Genomic DNA, 18,066 nt, shown 5'->3' with positions numbered 1-18,066 from the left:
ATACAAAGACTTGAACTTCATTGGCATAATACTTTATTTAGCAGTGTCTCTCACTGTTACAATATCTACAATGGGAAATGCCCCCGTAACTCTGCATTGTTCATTTAATCATTTAGCAAATTTGTTCATAAATTGACTCAATGTTCAATACATCGAGATTCTGCAATGCTGAAAAGATTTACAAATTCTTCAGAGAGGTCACTCGTGTTTCAGATGCAATCAAGCCATACGTGCTCTACAAGATGCTAATTAAAAGTTTTTTTAAAGATTTAGCACATTTACTTGCTAGATTGCTTTCGGTGAACATGCTTCACTATGTTTGGCTGTTCACCCTGCCTGGTGAGGTTATTGTGGCTCAATCCTCTGGACTGAACTCCACAATCAAACTTGTTGAAAAGGGGAGACCAAAATCACAGAGATCACTATATTGGTCAGGGGAGCTTTCACTGAGATCATGACAAACACTATTACTTTATCCATGACTATGTAATCCAGGCCACTGTCCAATTAGTTTTAGCCAACAAAATATATGGCCTAGATTAATTTCCTTGACAGACAGACCCCCTTCCACTTAACACGGTTTCACACTTCCAATATACAGTATATTCAGGTGGTTTGTATTATTTTTACTTTGTTCATGGGATGTGGGGGTCACTGGCTAGGTCAGCATTTATTGCCAATGTTTAATAACCTTAAAAATGGTAGTGAGCCACCTTCTTTATCCGCTGCAGTCCTTTGGGCATATGGGCACTCACAGTATCAATGAAAGACGGCAGTGTATTTCCAAGTCAGGACGGACATATGGCTTGGAGGGAAAATGTCAGGTGATCTATCTACGGTCCATGTCCTTTTAATTGGTGGAGGTCATGGGTTTGGAAGGTGTTGTGGAGGGAGCCCTGGTGAATTGCTGCAGTCAACCCAGTACTCAGTTCATGCCCTCCAGTAGCAGCGTGCATGTTTTTACTGTATCAGTTGTATATGGTAGAAATGACAAATGAAAGCTACTCTGCTGTTGAAGATGATGGATAGAGTGTTAATCAAGCGAGCTGCTTTGTCGTGGACAGTGTCAAGTTTCTTGAGTGTGTTGTTGGACAGTGGACAGACCCGGGGAGTCAGGTGGTGAGAGTTACTCACTGCATAATTCCTGGCTTCGGGTTTGCTTTTGTAACTACAGTATTTATGAGGTAAAAACAATGACTGCAGATGCTGGAAACCAGATTCTGGATTAGTGGTGCTGGAAGAGCACAGCAGTTCAGGCAGCATCCAAGGAGCTTCGAAATCAACGTTTTGGTCATGAAGGGCTTTTGCCTGAAATGTCGATTTTGAAGCTCCTTGGATGCTGCCTGAACTGCTACGCTCTTCCAGCACCACTAATCCAGAATACAGTATTTATGGTCAGTCCAGTTCAGCTTCCAAATAGCTAGCACCCCTGGGGTGCTCATAATTGGGGAATCAACAATGGGTTATGCCATTGAATTTCAAAGGGGGTGGGAGGGGGCAATTTGATCCTCTTTTATTGGAGACAGCCATTGTCTGACACGTATGTGGCACACAATTTACTTGACACTTAGCAACACAAAGCTGAATGTGGTCCAGGATTTTCTGCATACGGACATGAATTTGTTTTCATAATTCTCAAAGCATAGCAAGTGGCAAATAAGCTGCATCCAGCACTGCTGCAAAGTATCAATCAATTTGTGCCAGGAAACATGAGCTATTTACTGCTGATCTTCCAGTAATCCAGCTTCCTCATTGTAACAGGGTAAATACTCCAAAATATTTTGTCTGTCAGGTTATTTCAATTTTTGAAAAGAATGCTCACAAAACTTTAAATTGGACTTTTTTTTTCCTTTATAAATGGCAACCACGTATTGTTACCTATGGCGTTACATTTATAGCTCATTTATGTAGGGCGTTGGTGAGAGAGACCACATCTCGAACACTGGGTAGTTTCAGTCTGTTTATTTAGCGGAGGATATAAATGCATTGGAGGCAGTTCAGAGGAGTGCTACATGGAATGGTCACTTAATCTACTGAAGACATGTTGGACAGACTGGACTTGCTGCCACTGAAGTTTAACTGAATGAGGGCTCACTTGATTGAAGAGAACAAGCTCCTGAAAAAGTGTCTCGACAAGATGGATGGTGAAACTGTTTCCTCAATGGGGTGAGTCCAGAAATAGAGGGCACAGTTCAAAAACTGGAAGTCAACCTTTTAAACACAGAATTTCATCTGAGGATTTGGAAGTTGGTATTTTGGAATTCTGCCACAGAAGGTAGCAGCACAGAATCGCTGCATGGTTTTAAGACGGGCGAGATAGACTCTTGTAAGGCAGGGTTCCTGAAGAAGGGCTGATGCCCGAAACGTCGATTCTCCTGTTCCTTGGATGCTGCCTGACCTGCTGCGCTTTTCCAGCAACACATTTTCAGTTTTTAAAAAATAATACCAGTAGGTGTGAACCTGAAATTCAATATACAAACCAAATCAGCCACAACCTTATTGAATGGTAGAAGAGGCAGGAGGGCTCAGATGGCCTACTAAATGATTCACATCCTCGTGATGGACAGAATTTCATTTCACAGTAACTGGGCAAACCAACTCTGAGATATGACCCACACGGCTACTGTGATCTGGTCATGCCACAATGAAGGTAGGGGGTAGGGGGACTTTCTATGGTTGAGCTTGAAATGAGGTGCTAATGATGTCCTGTGATTCATTGTTTTCAAAGTTTAAACTGCCCAGTAGTTGTGTCCTCCTTGAGGTAAAGTGTCGCAAAGAGACCGCTGATCACAGTTGTGCCATCAAAACTTAATCAAGCTGCAAAGAGCTTCTCAGCGTGAAGTAACAACAAAAATGCAAAGCGCTCAATAAAGCCCCCTTTGCCTTCACAGCGCGGTTCTGATTTATAAATTTTGCCTTTTAAAATTCTGTGAAGAACAGAAATCTCAAAGTGCCCTTGACATATGAGGAGGGGGACATTGCCTTGGTGCTTGTTTTTATGAAATCAATTTTATGGAAATTTACTGCACACCAACCCTTTTTTTTGTCAGAAAAGCAACAGCCTTCTCAGAGGGCAGTGAGGAAACAGAGGTTAAAACAGCCTCATGCTGAGAATATTCTGCCAGCATTTCTTACGCAGCTGAATTGTCAAATAACCCATGGAAATTCTGCAGGAGACTCTCTGTGGGGAGTGCAACATGCTAGACACCTCTTTAACCTTCGAGGAGAAAGTGAGGACTGCAAATGCTGGAGATCAGAGCTGAAAATGTGTTGCTGGAAAAGCGCAGCAGGTCAGGCAGCATCCAAGGAACAGGAGAATCGACGTTTCGGGCATAAGCCCTTGAAGACGGGCTTCTTCAAGGGCTTATGCCCGAAACGTCGATTCTCCTGTTCCTTGGGTGCTGCCTGACCTGCTGCGCTTTTCCAGCAACACATTTTCACCTCTTTAACTTTGGCAAATAAAATTTCTTCGGCTCACTAAAGACCTTTCCCTTTGCGATTGCCAACTTAATACTCTTCTCTCCACTTCTCCTTCAAGATGTCCCACAAAACTTGGATCTTTGGTCAAAATTTTCATTAGTTACTCCAGGATCATCTTATTCACTCATGGGATGAGGGCATTGCTGACTGGACCAGCATTTATTTCCCATTCCCAATTGTTTACTAGTAGACAGTAGTGAGCTGCCTTTTCAAACATGGGATGTAGGAACACCCACACAGGGCTGTGAGGAATGTGGCTCCAGGATTTTTATCCAGCAATAATGAAAGTACAGTGGTGTAGCCAGGATGGGGAGTGACTTGGAGGGGAACTTGAAGCAGCTTTGGTCATATGCATGTACTGCCCTTGCCCTTCTTTCTAGTTGGTAGAGGTCGCAGACTTGAAAGGCATTGTCAAAAGGAGCTTTGGCCTGTTGTTCAGTGCATTTTGTAGATAGTACCCACTGCTGCTACTGAGTGAATGGTGAAGGTTTGGAATGCTCTGTCAACCAAGCTGTTTTGTCCTGGATGGACAATCTTCCAAGTATTGTGGGAGCTACACTCATCCGGGCAAGTGAAGGGTATTGCATCTCTCTCCAGATTTGTGCTTTGTAGTTAGCACTTGTGAGAGACGAGATAAATTGTTTGCTGCAGTATTCCTAGCCTCTAACCTGCTCTGGTAGACAAAGCATTTATATGGCTGATCCAGTCAGGTCCTCGTGGATGATGACCCCAGGCTGTTAATCATGGAGGATTCAACAATAGTAATGTTGTTGCATGCCAAGGTGTCAACAGTTTACTTCCCCTTAAAGCAGAAGGTCATTGACTGGCCCTTGAGTAAAGCAAGTGTTACTTGCAACGTACTCCAAGCTGAGAGATCATGTTCCTGTAACCACATGAAGGGTGTTATGTAATGCAACCTTATATAATTGTTGAATTCTGTAGACAGTATGGAAAGTCCACTGAGATGGGACAGGCAAAAACATGATATCCAATGACTGGATGACATTATGTGTATTACTAGCACATGCCCTTGTCTCACTTGCCGCTCTTAATCTCTGAAGAGTATTATTAACTGGGCACTATATTGCCCAACACATTGAAATTTACAGAGCACCAGGAAAGCCATGACCTCGTAGCATTATCGTTGGACTATTAATTGAGAGACTCAAATAATGTTCTGGGAACCTGGATTCAAATCCCACCACTGCAGATGGAATTTGAATTCAATTAAAACAAATTCTGGAGTTAAGAGTCTAATGATGACCATGAATCCATTGTTGGAAAAACCAATCTGGATCACTAATGTCCTTTAGGGAAGGAAATTGCCATCCTTATTTGGGTATGGTCTCCATGCAACTCTCAGCCCACACCAATGCAGTTGTCTCAAATGCTCTCTGGGCAAGTAGGGATGGACCATAAATGCTGCCTAACAGCAATGCCCTCATCCCGTGAATAATTTTTAAAAGAAATTAAGCTGACCAAGAGAATAATCTCGGAGGGAATTCAGGTTTAATTAATCTCTTTAGATGGACAGGACATCCACAGGGCTTAGCTATGCTCAAGTCACTTTGCTTTCCCGCAGAGAAATTGTGAAAGAGGTGTGCAGATGTCACAGCACACTCTCTAGTGCTGAGCCCATGTTCTTAGTTTGAGTTTGAATGTATTCAAGTTTTCAGCACATTCTACCTCCATCTGTCCCAATGAATTTAAATAGCCTTTCCTCCATTGCCAATATTTTGAACCCAGCAGCTGTTTGGCTTTAAAAACAAGAAAATAAAAGCTATTCTCAGAGAATGTCTGCTACCATTTTTCTCCTGGGTTGCTCACTAAAGTATGTTAATACTAATTCCCAAACCCTGGAGATCCTAGGACAGGCTCGGAGGGTTGGCAATGACTGTGGGGTGACCTTCAAGGTTTATAAAATCATGAGAGGTGGGGCAAATCATTTACATAGAGGATGGTTCACATGTGGAATGTACTTCCTGAGGAAGTGGTGGATACAGTCACAACATTTAAAAAGACATTTGGATAAGTACATGAATAGGAACAATTCGAAGAGATATGGGCCAGCAGCAGGCAGACAGGACTAGTTTAGCTTGGGATTATGTTCAACATGGACTGGTTGGACCGAAGGGTCTGTTTCATGCTGTATGACTCAGAGGATTGTGGATAGAGTGAATAGCCAAGGCTCTCTCTCCCAGGAGAAGGGAGTCCAAAAGTTTAAAAAGTGAGAGGCGAAAAATTTAAAAGGAACCTGAGGGACAACATTTTCATGCAGAGCATGATGTGTGTATGGAATGAGCTGCCAGAGGAAGAAGGTGAAGGCAGGTACAATTACAACATTTAAAAGGCATCTGAATGGGTGTATGAATAGGAAGGGTTTGGAGGGATATGGGCCAGGTGGGACTAGATTGGGTTGGGGTATCTGGTCAGCATGGACAAGTAGGACCAAAAGGTCTGTTTCCTTGCTGTACATCTCTATGAATCTATGACTCTGCCCATTGACAACGAAGCCTAATAGAAAACCCTACCAAAATATTGAGGATCCAGTGCTAGCTACAGTTTAGTACCCTTCCACATTAGAATGCATAGTTAAGGCCCAAAATTGCAGCCATCTAAACACCACTTTTTCCTTTGTTTCATATTCTCTACTTCCCACTCTTTTGAATTTGGTTGGTATCACTTAACCTTACGACATGGCTTGGCTTTGCATCAGATTTTTTTTTAAAAAGCCTCTGGTTTATTTTGTGATGCATATTAGTCATTTGGCAAAAGGAGGGAAAAAAATCTGTCTCCTCACGAAATCTACGGCAAAGGTCGTGTGGCTCATGTCATCAGGTTGACATTACATCAAAGAGGTCACAATGGACTGCTTTGCTTGCCCAGCAACAGCTAAAGAAAACAAGAAAATTGACATACTTCTGGCTGAGATTAGAATAAATTACTTCACTCAAATGAATTACAAATGCTCACAAAAAAAAGCTATAATTTTAAAAAATAATCTGCATTGGTCATTTTTTTTTGCAATTTTGTTTTGATCAAGCACACTAAGTAGTACAGAGCTCGCATAAAATTAGCTTCACAAATGAATAACTAATTCAACTCCTTCTGGTAAAAATCCCCTTGTGTGTTCTACACTCAGCTCTCATGTCATGTATGCAACAACACAATTACCATGCACAAAGCTCACAGTCTATCACTGGAAACAAGAAGAGAGAGGCAAGGTTAAAATAAACCAGCCGCATAATGAATATATACTAGCTGCTCCTGAGTGGAAGTGAAATTACCCAACACTTACAAATCATTTAACTCTCTCAAGGGTTGCTGCATTAAAATATTTACCTTAACAAACAGTTTAGTGATTATTCTTTCAAATCTAAGTTTAACACAAGGCATCCATAGTTATGCACAGAATTACTCCCACCAGATGCAAAAATAGTTGGCTTGTCATCAGAGAGCAAGCAGCAAGTCGAAGCAAGGGGAATGTCGCACCAGGAGTAACTTGAGCTGCCCACAGTTAACAGGCAATTGAAAAGCTTCACTAATACATGACCCAACTACGTCTTTAAATGTAACGAAAGCAGACTCTATTCAATAAATAAGTGGAAATGGGCATCAAGCTTTTAGCATTTCAATGCAATCAAGTATAACTTGTGCCTGTTTTCCCAATGAATGGAGCAGTTCAGTGCCATTACCCATCCCTTCAGCCTCTGGTACACAGACACAGAGCTCGTTCTAGCTACCTTTCAAGAGGTTACACATCCAGCAGCTTTTCCAAGCAACGTCCAATCTATTTCCTGCCCAGGGAATCGTCATCTTTTGTCAACAGCATTCCAGAGTAGTACTGGCTCCAACAACCACAATGTCACCCATGTCAGGTGCCAAGTTCAATCCTCAACTGGCAAACTCCCTGCCAGAAATCAATGGGCCAAGAGGAAAACAAACAACACATTTGGTGGCAAAAGGGAGCGATTTCAAATCAGTCTGCATTCTGAAACTGGGCATTTTAGATTGATCTGCATGTGTACAAGTTCACTTCACAAATATTGAATTTTGCAATTAGCCTTTACTTCTTTGCATGATTATGACTGGCATGAGAACAATGGCAGGATAAATATATTTAAGTATCATTCTTTTGGTGATAAATGAAACCAAGATGTTAACATTCTGATGGAAAGCAGGGATGGTTAAACACAGAGCTACACTTTCAGCAACCATTCTGCCTGCTTTAACTACTCGCTCCCAGCTTTTAAAAGGTACTCCTTGATACCGACCACTTTAACCAAGCTTTTGGTCATGGGTCCCAAGATATCCCTACATTGCTTGGTGTGAAATATTGTTTGACATTCACTTGTAAAGTACCTCAGAACATTTTACTATGATAACAGCACTGTGAAAACGTCACCAAGATAGTTGCACATTGCTGAAATTGATGCACACTTCTGGTTTCATCACCTGAATAAAATATGCAAAGCATTGCTAAGCTTGGTGAGGGTTTTCTTCAAGCTGGTCTCTGCAAACAGTCTCAACATACGATCGTGAATATTTACTTGCATACACCACACTGCACATGTTACTGCAATGTCAACATGGAGTGACACTCAACTGAGTGCTGGGACAAGCTTGTTTTACTGTGAGGAGCTTCATTGTTGCCGTGCATTGTTGTCGAATTCCTGCCTTCAGCACTCTATGTGACAGCTGTATTTCTCTGGAGAACTGGGGAAATAGTAGCTTTCATACCAGTGTGCTCACCGCAGAGTTGGGAGAGAATAAAAGGCTTAAATGAAAAGGGAGAAAAACAAAGATAGGCAGAATCTGCACGTGACTACATAAAGGGAACGAGATTATAAATGGAGGAAAGGAGAGCAAGGAGAGAAAAAGGAGAGAAAAAGGACAATAAAATCAAAAATTTTTCTCTTTCCATGTCATGAAAAAGACATTCAATGGGCTGCAGTAGAAGTTGGTTCTGGGAACAAAAAAGAATAAGCTGTCACAAATGAGCAATTTGTTATGTTTTGCACATCTCATATCCACATAGCATGAATGGCCTCAGCCCTGTTACTCTCTTATTCATTTGTGAATACAAGTTTGGATCCATGTCCTCTATTTCTCTTTATCCAGGCTAGAAAATGCCTAGCAATGTGCTTTGTAACAAACTTAGACATCCATGGAGACCAGGCTGGAGTGTTGAACATAAAATATTTTCAAATGGTGACCAATTACCACTGTACATAACTAATCTCTACCACCTCACCCCACTAAAAAATTAATCTGTATTTATGTAGCATCTTTACAGTAGCAGTTAAGTTTCTAGAGGAAAGCGAAACCACGAGGCAGAGAAGGTCATCGAGGGAATTGAAGTGTCATTAGATTCAGAGATGTACAAGCATGGAAACAGACCCTTCAGTCAAACCCGTCCATGCCGACCAGATATCCCAACCCAATCCAGTCCCACCTGACAGCACCTGGCCCATATCCCTCCAAACCTTTCTTATTCATATACCCATCCAAATGCCTCTTAAATGCTGCAATTGTACCAGCCTCCACCACTTCCTCTGGCAGCTCATTCCATACACGTACCACCCTCTGTGTGAAAAGGTTACCCCTTAGGTCTCTTTTATGTCTTTCCCCTTTCACCCTAAACCTATGCCCTCTAGTTCTGGGCTCCCCGACACCAGGGAAAAGACTTTGTCTATTTACCCTATCCATGCCCCTCATAATTTTGTAAACCTCTATAAGGTCACCCCTCAGCCTCCGACTCTCCAGGGAAAACAGCCCCAGCCTGTTCAGCCTCTCCCTGTAGCTCAGATCCTCCAACCCTGGCAACATCCTTGTAAATCTTTTCTGAACACTTTTAAGTTTCACAACATCTTTCCGATAGGAAGGAGACTAGAATTGCACGCAATATTCCAACAGTGGCCTAACCAATGTCCTGTACAGCTGCATCATGACCTCCCCATTCCAGTACTCAATACTCTGACCAATAAAGGAAAGCATACCAAATGCCTTCTTCACTATCCTATCTACCTGCAACTCCATTTTCAAGGCGCTATGAACCTGCACTCCAAGGTCTCTTTGTTCAGCAACACTCCCTAGGACCTTACCAATAAGTGTATAAGTCCTGCTAAGATTTGCTTTCCCAAAATGCAGCACCTCGCATTTATCTGAATTAAACTCCATCTGCCACTTCTCAGCCCATTGGCCCATCTGGTCCAGATCCTGTTGTAATCTGAGGTAACCTTCTTCGCTGTCCACTACACCTGCAATTTTGGTGTCAGCTGCAAACTTACTAACTATACCTCTTATGCTCGCATCCAAATCATCTATGCAAATGACAAAAAGTAGAGGACCCATCACCGATCCTTGTGGCACTCCACTGGTCACAGGCCTCCTGTCTGAAAAACAACCCTCCACCACCACCCTCTGTCTTCTATCTTTGAGCCAGTTCTGTATCCAAATGGATAGTTCTCCCTGTATTCCATGAGATATAACCTTGTTAATCAGTGTCCCATGGGGAACCTTGTCGAACGCCTTACTGAAGTCCATATAGATCATATCTACTGCTCTGCTCTCATCAATCTTCTTTGTTACTTCTTCAAAAAACTCAATCAAGTTTGTGAGACATGATTTCCCACGCACAAAGCCATGTTGACTATCCCGAATCAGTCCTTGCCTTTCCAAATACATGTACATCCTGTCCCTCAGGATTCCGTCCAACAACTTGCCCACCACCGAGGTCAGGCTCACCGGTCTATAGTTCCCTGGCTTGTCTTTACTGCCCTTCTTAAACAGTGGCACCACATTTGCCAACCTCGTCTTCCGGCACCTCACCTCTGACTATCGATAATACAAATATCTCAGCAAGAGGTCCAGCAATCACTTCTCTAGCTTCCCACAGAGTTCTCGGGTACACCTGATCAGGTCCTGGGGATTTATCCACCTTTAACCATTTCAAGACATCCAGCACTTCCTCCTCTGTAATCTGGACATTTTGCAAGATGTCACCATCTATTTCCCTACAGTCTATATCTTCCATATCCTTTTCCACAGTAAATACTGATGCAAAATAGTCATTTAGTATCTCCCCCATTTTCTGTGGCTCCACACAAAGACCGCCTAGCTGATCTTTGAGCGCCCCTATTCTCTCCCTAGTTACCCTTTTGTCCTTAATATATTTGTAAAAACCCTTTGGATTCTCCTTAATTCTATTTGCCAAAGCTATCTCATGTCCCCGTTTTGCCCTCCTGATTTCCCTCTTAAGTATACTCCTACTTTCCTAATACTCTTCTAAGGATTCCACTCTATCTATCCTGTCTATACCTGACATATGCTTCCTTCTTTTTCCTTAACCAAACCCTCAATTTCTTTAGTCATCCAGCATTCCCTATACCTACCAGCCTTCCCTTAGGGACGAGGCAGCTGTATGGCTTCCAAATCTTCAACGATGTAGACTTGGTTTCATAATTGCCTCAAAAGCTGTTCTGTCACAGACTGCCAAACAAATGTTCACGGACCTCATCATTCACCACTCCCCCAACTGGGACTGTGCAACCCTGGATTCTGGAATCAGAAAAAGCCTGATTTTCTGATGAAGGGCTTTTGCCCGAAACGTCGATTTTACTGCTCCTCGGATGCTGCCTGAACTGCTGTGCTCTTCCAGCACCACTAATCCAGAATCTAGTATTCAGTTTTAGCCTAGCCACAGTTCTGGCAATATCAAGTACTCCCCATTATTTTACTGACAACACACAGTTCTCCAAGAGTTAGTTTTTGCACCATGCAACACCATCTCTACTCATTGCGGCTGTTTTCAGTTTGATGTTATCACTGTAGCAGCCTGCTCCCCTTTCACACCAGTGACCATTAAGCAATAACTGCTTTGTGTAAAAATTACTAAATTGCCTCACAGTTATCAACTGACAAAGCATGAGGTAACTGGAAGAGGAGAAAGGACCAATCTCATTTACATCAAGTCTTTGTAGGCAGATGATGTTTAGCAGTGCTTATCTGTCACATCAATATTAGAATATAAAACTTCAAAATACTAGTTTTATTTAGTTTGCATTCCACAAATGCCAGGTGGAAATTGTTATAAAAGGATTCCAAATGGTTTTTAAAAAGAATTAAAGCCAAAACAGTGATGTTTGCTACACCATATAATGAGGTGGCCCCACCACAGTAGATCTATGGTTCGTATTTGTACTGTGGCTTGTGACAACAACACTCCAACAATTGCACACACCATTATTGACTACTTAAGTTAATACTGCGCTGAAAAGGATTTTCACTGCAGCAGACCTTTCGTATACATTAGAATCAACTTGTAAGAGCAGGGACACTGCAGGAGCTTACACGGTAGGTCATTTTGTTGTTATTTCAGGGAATAAGCCTGTCTGACAGGGTCTCATTATCCTGATAACGTACAAGGACCAAACCCAAATTACTCACTGTTCTTTCCATTCAATTATTGCAAATCATTTTTATTGCTTTATGTTTATATTCATAGCAGATTGCAATCAATTGTTTGTCCTGTCAAACTTTGTAAGCACCGCAGTTTTATTGCAAATCTACCAATCTTGACCTTTTTCAGCTTTGCCCTTCATGATAAAAATGTATTAGCTTCAGACTTGCGAGATCCGTGACTTGTATCATTCCTTGCTCAAGTAGCACTTTAGCAAGTAGGTCATCTATTACTTTGACCTCATCATCGGGCAGGTTTCCATTTTGTATTTAATGCCTCCTTCATTGACAACACCAGGCTTGCTCACTGAACGGAAAGACAATGTGCACTAAAAACAGATTTTGGTACAGCCATTGCAAGGCTGCAAGCGTGTATCCAGCAACTGAGGCGATCATATGCATTTTGTGTTGTGCAGTAACATGAATTAAAGGTGGAAACCATTTTTCCTTAAACAAAGAACAGTGGAGAAACCTTGCAAATCTAGCAGTATCTGTGGAGAGAGAAATACATAGATAATGATTGGAGACCAATATGACTCTTTAGATGGTGTAGTCATACCAGACTCAAAGTGTTAACTTAGCTTCTTTGTCCAGAAATAATACCAGACCTGTTACGTTTTGCCAGCACTGTGCGCTTGTTTCAGATTTCCCAGCATCTGCAGCATTTTGCCTTGAACTGGTTTCTCTTGTCCAGTTTCAAGGCTAAAACCTGAAAATGAACTGGCCATAGGAGAAGAGATATTTGAACTGTAGCTTAGTTGTCATACTGAAGTCCTATGTACTAATTGACACGAAAAAAGTTCAAATAGCAAGGGGGGACTTGAACTGTGCAAGAACACTTCTTGTCGAGAGATGTTAATAAGGCAATGCAGTCATCTGCCATGGTGGGATTTGAACTTGTATCCCCAGAACATCACCTGGGCCTACTGTTAAATAGCAAAGTGATAATACCACAAGGCCATTGCTTCACCATTATGGCTAATAGAAGACTGTGTTATCTATATGAAGAACCCAAATTAAGTCATATGTATGGAGTGAGAAACTGAGCAAAACCCAGTCATAACATAGTTAAATGAGCAATAGTGGACCACTATTTTGAGGTTTAAACCCTCCACCTCTTCTAAAATGATAGCACTCCATAAATCTAAAGTTTATATCCAAGATATGACACATATAAGGTTATTCAGAATTCACACATACTCATTTTATATAGACATGTGTCATGTGTGCAAAATCACAGGAAAGCCCAATGTTTTTATTTATTAGCCATTCTGATTCTGTGAAGATCATTTTGCTACTTGTTAGAACACAATCACACAATCACACTTTCTGCTAAAGTTTCATGGTCACATAACTTTGTACCAAGTGCTACTGACAGAGTGAGGAAGAGGTGGGTCAAGGTCAGAGGTGTGCAGGTGGTCTGGGGAGGCTTCGATAGTAAGGGGCTCTGTTCAATAGTTTGTCATGAGTGAGACTGCATCACAAATCATCCAATGTTTGTCGAGTACTTAGATTAGATTACTTACAGTGTGGAAACAGGCCCTTCAGCCCAAAAAGTCCGCACCGACCCTCCGAACAGCAGCGCACCCAGACCCATTCTCCTACAATTACCCCTTCACCTAACACCACGGGCAATTTAGCATGGCCAATTCACCTAACATGCACATGGGAGGAAACCGGAGCATCCCCACACAGACACAGGGAGAATTTGCAGACTCCACACAGACAGATGCCTGAGGCAGGGATTGAACCCGGGTCTCTGGAGCTGCGAGGCAGCAGTGCTAACCACTATGCCACCATGAAATTGCTTACTGTACTTCATCTGAACCCTCCCAAGTGTCCACTTGGAATGGAGACGTTCTGAGGGTCCAAGGTACTGAGGAATTGCCCAAATGGAAAATTTAATCTCCCAGACAATTTCTTTAGAGAGTGTGCTACAATGGGGATTCCACAGGGTAACCATGCGTAGCTCCCATCCATGTTGAAATAATGACCATCAGGGCCTTTTCCTCTCCCCCAAAAAAGAAATGCCGATCACTTTATGAATGTCAGCAAGAGAACGACAACAAGGGAAACTGTTCAAAATTCAGCTGATGCTCAACACAGGATATTAGAGGGTAGGACATATGGCAATATACTGAAACCTCAAAGTGGAGAGACAGCATGTCGTTTAAATGAATAATTCAGCTAAAGGCTACGGAGAGTTCAGGTTCAGTAGCAGCACACACTGGGTACTCCCACCTATGAGCACCCAACCAAGTTAGAAAGAACATTGTGCACCATCTGGACATGGTCTTTATCCTCAGCACAGCAGCTTAACATTCTTGCAAGTTTGCAGCGTATGTCATCGGCAGCTGGGCTCTCAGAGGGCTTGGGGAGGGGGAATTCTCATGAAATATGACCGCAGCAGCCAAATGCAGACTGCCCTCTCTCACTCTCTTGGCTAAACAAAAGCGAGAGGAAGACTTGAATTTCCACTGGGACTTGAACAACTTAGAATATCTTAAAGCACTTTGAAGTCTGTTTAAGTCGATTTTTCTGAAGGGTGTTGGATAATTCAGGAAAGACTAGCGACGTTTGCAGATCTAGTTCCCACAAACGACAATACAACCTTTGTCAGTGTACCCGGTCCCAGAATATCAGCCTAGGTTTTGTGCTCAGTCCCCAAGGGGGGGACTCAAGCCTGTTGACTCAGGGGTGACCAGTGAGCCACAGCAAACATTATATTCAGGGTCTCGTGATGCAGCCTGGGTTCAAGTCTCACTTCAGCGTATAAGGGTCACTGAGGTGTTGTCATATCACATCCAAACAGGTTGTTTAATAACAAAGAACAAAGGAGTATCCTGTTCTGTAACATATTCCGCACTCAAAACTAGATGTTTTCAGAGCAAAGACAGTGAGAACCACCTTAAGCCAGTCAGCCCAGATCTATGACCAAGCTGTGCTATCAAGTGAGATTCATGGTTCACCATAGCTTGCAGTGGCTTTTCTCTCTTAATCTTTCGGTCTCAGGCACCCTTCTTGTGAAATCATGAGGTAGGAGATGTGAAAGCATCAAGCAATACTGAGACCCACCAACTGCATCTGTTGGCACCATTTTTCCAAGTCCATCCACTGCTCCAAGCCAGGAATTGGCCCTCACTGTGGTGCTATCTGTCTGTCGGGTCCAGAGCACATCAGTGTTGGACCGGTTAGGTCACACCCTTGAGAGAGAGAGAGAGAGAGATGAGCAATCACCTCCTTGATTACAAATAGTTTAAGATGTCAAGGCATACTACAGTCAAGGTACGTAGCAATGCAATTTAATGCAAACAACACTGCGGCCTAACACAGTGTGCATAGATTGTGCTATGGCCTGGCCTACATATTATTCTACACTCGTGCCCAGCTTTTCTATCGGAGTTCATGGTTCAGTGATGATATGTCTGTAGAGAAAAGTACAATCGATGTATCTGATTTTCCAGGGGGCGCACTACCATTCAAGGCTAGGAAATGTACAATTGGCAGTTCACCCGTCCAATCTCCCTCAACGCAGTGAGGGGCTGAGAAAAGCAGCATGAAGCATTACCCTTGAGCATGTTCAATAAAGTATCAGTGCAACCTTTCAGTCCACATGGACTCTGAAACATGAAGGATTACTGATGCTGGAAAATGTCTAAAGGAAGATTCTTCAGTATTCCATTCAAGCAGAAGGGACTTCACTGCACAACACTCACGATCTGACTTACTCTACTGGCTTTAACAATCACTGGGAGAATGTAATGTTTCAGTACTTGTAAGTGGGATCACCAGAAGATATCAATCATACATTCAGGTGGATAACAAGAAATTTATTCACAACAGAGAAAGGAAGTAACAGTAGTGAGGTCATTGCTTGTTGCAATAAACAGAAGCTGCTTGCCGTATTGCCAACAGAATGTTAAATAATTAAAAGTCATCCAAACACAGCTCATTCATCTCAGAGTAGGATTCAACGAGCTTCTTTCTGGACTCTCGGGCTCGATGACACATTCTCTGACAGCCTTCCTAGTCAATGCCACAATCCTTATTCTCAGCATGAGCTTTCGGTCTTCCATTTTATCTCCATCCAGGACACCGTCACCTCCCGCCCACCTCTTGATTTCTTGTGAGCAAGTTGCAGGCTCCACCCAGTGTAAGATAGAACACAGAACAGTACAGCACAGGAACGGGCCCTTCCTGTTTACCTCCACCATCACCCCAGCAGTGCATTCCAGACTCCTCCCACATATGTAAAAGAAAACTTGTCCCTCAGATCTCCTTTGAACTTTTCCCCCTATCACCTTAAAAGCATGTCTATTATTAGTATTACTCTCACCTAGAATTAGATATTTCAACTCTGGGAAAAAGATTCCCGATCTATGCACCTCTTTCAAGTCTCCCCTCAGCCTCCACTGCTCCATAGAAAACAAGCAGACATTTTTCAGCCTCTCCTTGTAATGCATACCCTCTAATCCAGGCCACATCCTGGTAAACCTCTTCTGCACCCTCTCCAAAGCCGCCACATCCTTCCTGTAATGCAGCAACCAGAAATTAAAGCAATGCTCCAAAGCGTGGCCTAACCAAAGTCTTAGAAAGAAGAGTTGTCTCTTTTTCCCCACCTCAATGCCACCACTGGGCGCACCCCCCCCCCCACCCCACCACCCATAGCAGAGTGCCATATAGTGACATATCCATCCTCTCCTCCTTAACTGTTCACTTCTTCCCACCATGAAACTACCCAGCCTTTGCACTAAAAAGCATCACAAGCCAGAGAGGCTGGCAAATTCCTGCTAACCACAATGCACACAAGCGTGTGAACAGCAAGCTAAGAGCTACAAGATTCAGCATGTGCACAGGCGCAAGATGGCTGTGGGTCTCTGTGAGCAAAGTGACTTGGCAGAAGCACACAAATCATGCTGCCCCTAAGCTCCAATGCAAAGTGTAAGTAAAATGAGGAGAGAATTGGAAGTGGCATAAAGGGGAGTTGGGCTAATATTGTTTGGAAATGAGAGAGTCACTGTTCAACAATGAGATTTTGAAGCTGCCATTCAAAGCTTAAGGGGAAAAAAATCAAAGCATTTTCTTGACGTGGAGATCCTGATCTTTCCATTCACATCCTATTTTACCAACTTCTTCACCAAAGAAAGGAGGTGGAATTTCTACACACACTCCCCCAAATTCCCCCCAAATTCCCCCCGTAAGGTTACATTTTCTTGGCTTTTTCTTTTCAGTGCTGCAGTCAAGGAAACAGTATTGCCTTTCACTCAGAAATGCATCTTATACGCAAGCAAATTATTCTGTTGGATGTTCACATCACGGAGGATTTTATGGTGAACAACATGTTCTAAAATTGTACCCTATCAGTTGTTGGAAGTAAAACAATTATTAACCACCTTTTAGCTACTGTACTACAGGATACCAGTGTAACCTCCTGTTCAGAGTTTCTTTTTTGTTAACAGTTTAATAAACCAGGATGCTTGCATTCATTCATGTGAAGTCTTATTTTAGCAATGGCTAGTGCATGGGGTCATATTTAAGTGCACCAGCCTACAAAGCAACACAATAAGCAACTGAAGACCTATATTAACTCTAGCTGTCACATCTAATTAGATGCAATATCGAGCCAAGAAGAAAGGCAACAACTGCCTTGAAAACTAGGCAGCACTTAGTTAGATCCACTGCGGAAAGCAACAGTGCTGTTTCCTCTATTGTTAAGCCTTAGTTTCCACACTTTAATTGGATCATCACAAGCCACCTCTCCCCTCTCCCAGCCAGCTCACCTGAAAATAAACCTCTTCCAACAAAGCAGTACTTCCTCAAAGCTGCACTGGAGTGTGAGCTCAAATTTTCTAAAACGTTTGCCACAACCCTGACACTCCAAAGACAAGAATGCGACTAACAGACCCCCTTGAGGTGATGGAATGACTTGCCTTCTACATTATGATTCAACAATTCTGTGATTTTTACGAAGAAGAAACACAAGCATACCATGAGCAACAAACAGAAAATAAGACAGAGAAAAAGAAAACTGACCTCTCAGAAGAGGCTGAATAGGCTGGGGCTATTTTCCCTGGAAGGTCAGAGACTGAAGTGTGACCTTATAGAATCATGAGAGGCATGGATAAG

At 42.6% G+C, this 18,066-nt stretch overlaps 1 protein-coding gene across 4 annotated transcripts in view; it reads right to left on the bottom strand.

Annotated features, from left to right (window-relative positions):
* Positions 1–18,066, bottom strand: part of LOC140493483 (N-acetyl-beta-glucosaminyl-glycoprotein 4-beta-N-acetylgalactosaminyltransferase 1-like) — a 687,601-nt gene that overhangs the window by 577,448 nt on the left and 92,087 nt on the right. Inside the window, exon 1 of one of the 4 annotated variants that reach the window (XM_072591966.1) lies at positions 15,016–15,138. The exons of the other annotated variants lie outside the window; for them this stretch is intronic. Coding sequence (XP_072448067.1) covers positions 15,016–15,037 — 22 coding nt within the window. The 5' untranslated portion in view covers positions 15,038–15,138. Of the gene's footprint in view, positions 1–15,015; positions 15,139–18,066 lie in introns of those variants that run through there. 4 annotated transcript variants of the gene reach the window in all.

The sequence above is a fragment of the Chiloscyllium punctatum genome, chromosome 22, assembly GCF_047496795.1.
Source record: "Chiloscyllium punctatum isolate Juve2018m chromosome 22, sChiPun1.3, whole genome shotgun sequence".
In the NCBI taxonomy this organism is placed as follows: domain Eukaryota; kingdom Metazoa; phylum Chordata; class Chondrichthyes; order Orectolobiformes; family Hemiscylliidae; genus Chiloscyllium; species Chiloscyllium punctatum.
This window is presented reverse-complemented; position numbering and strand designations above follow the sequence as displayed.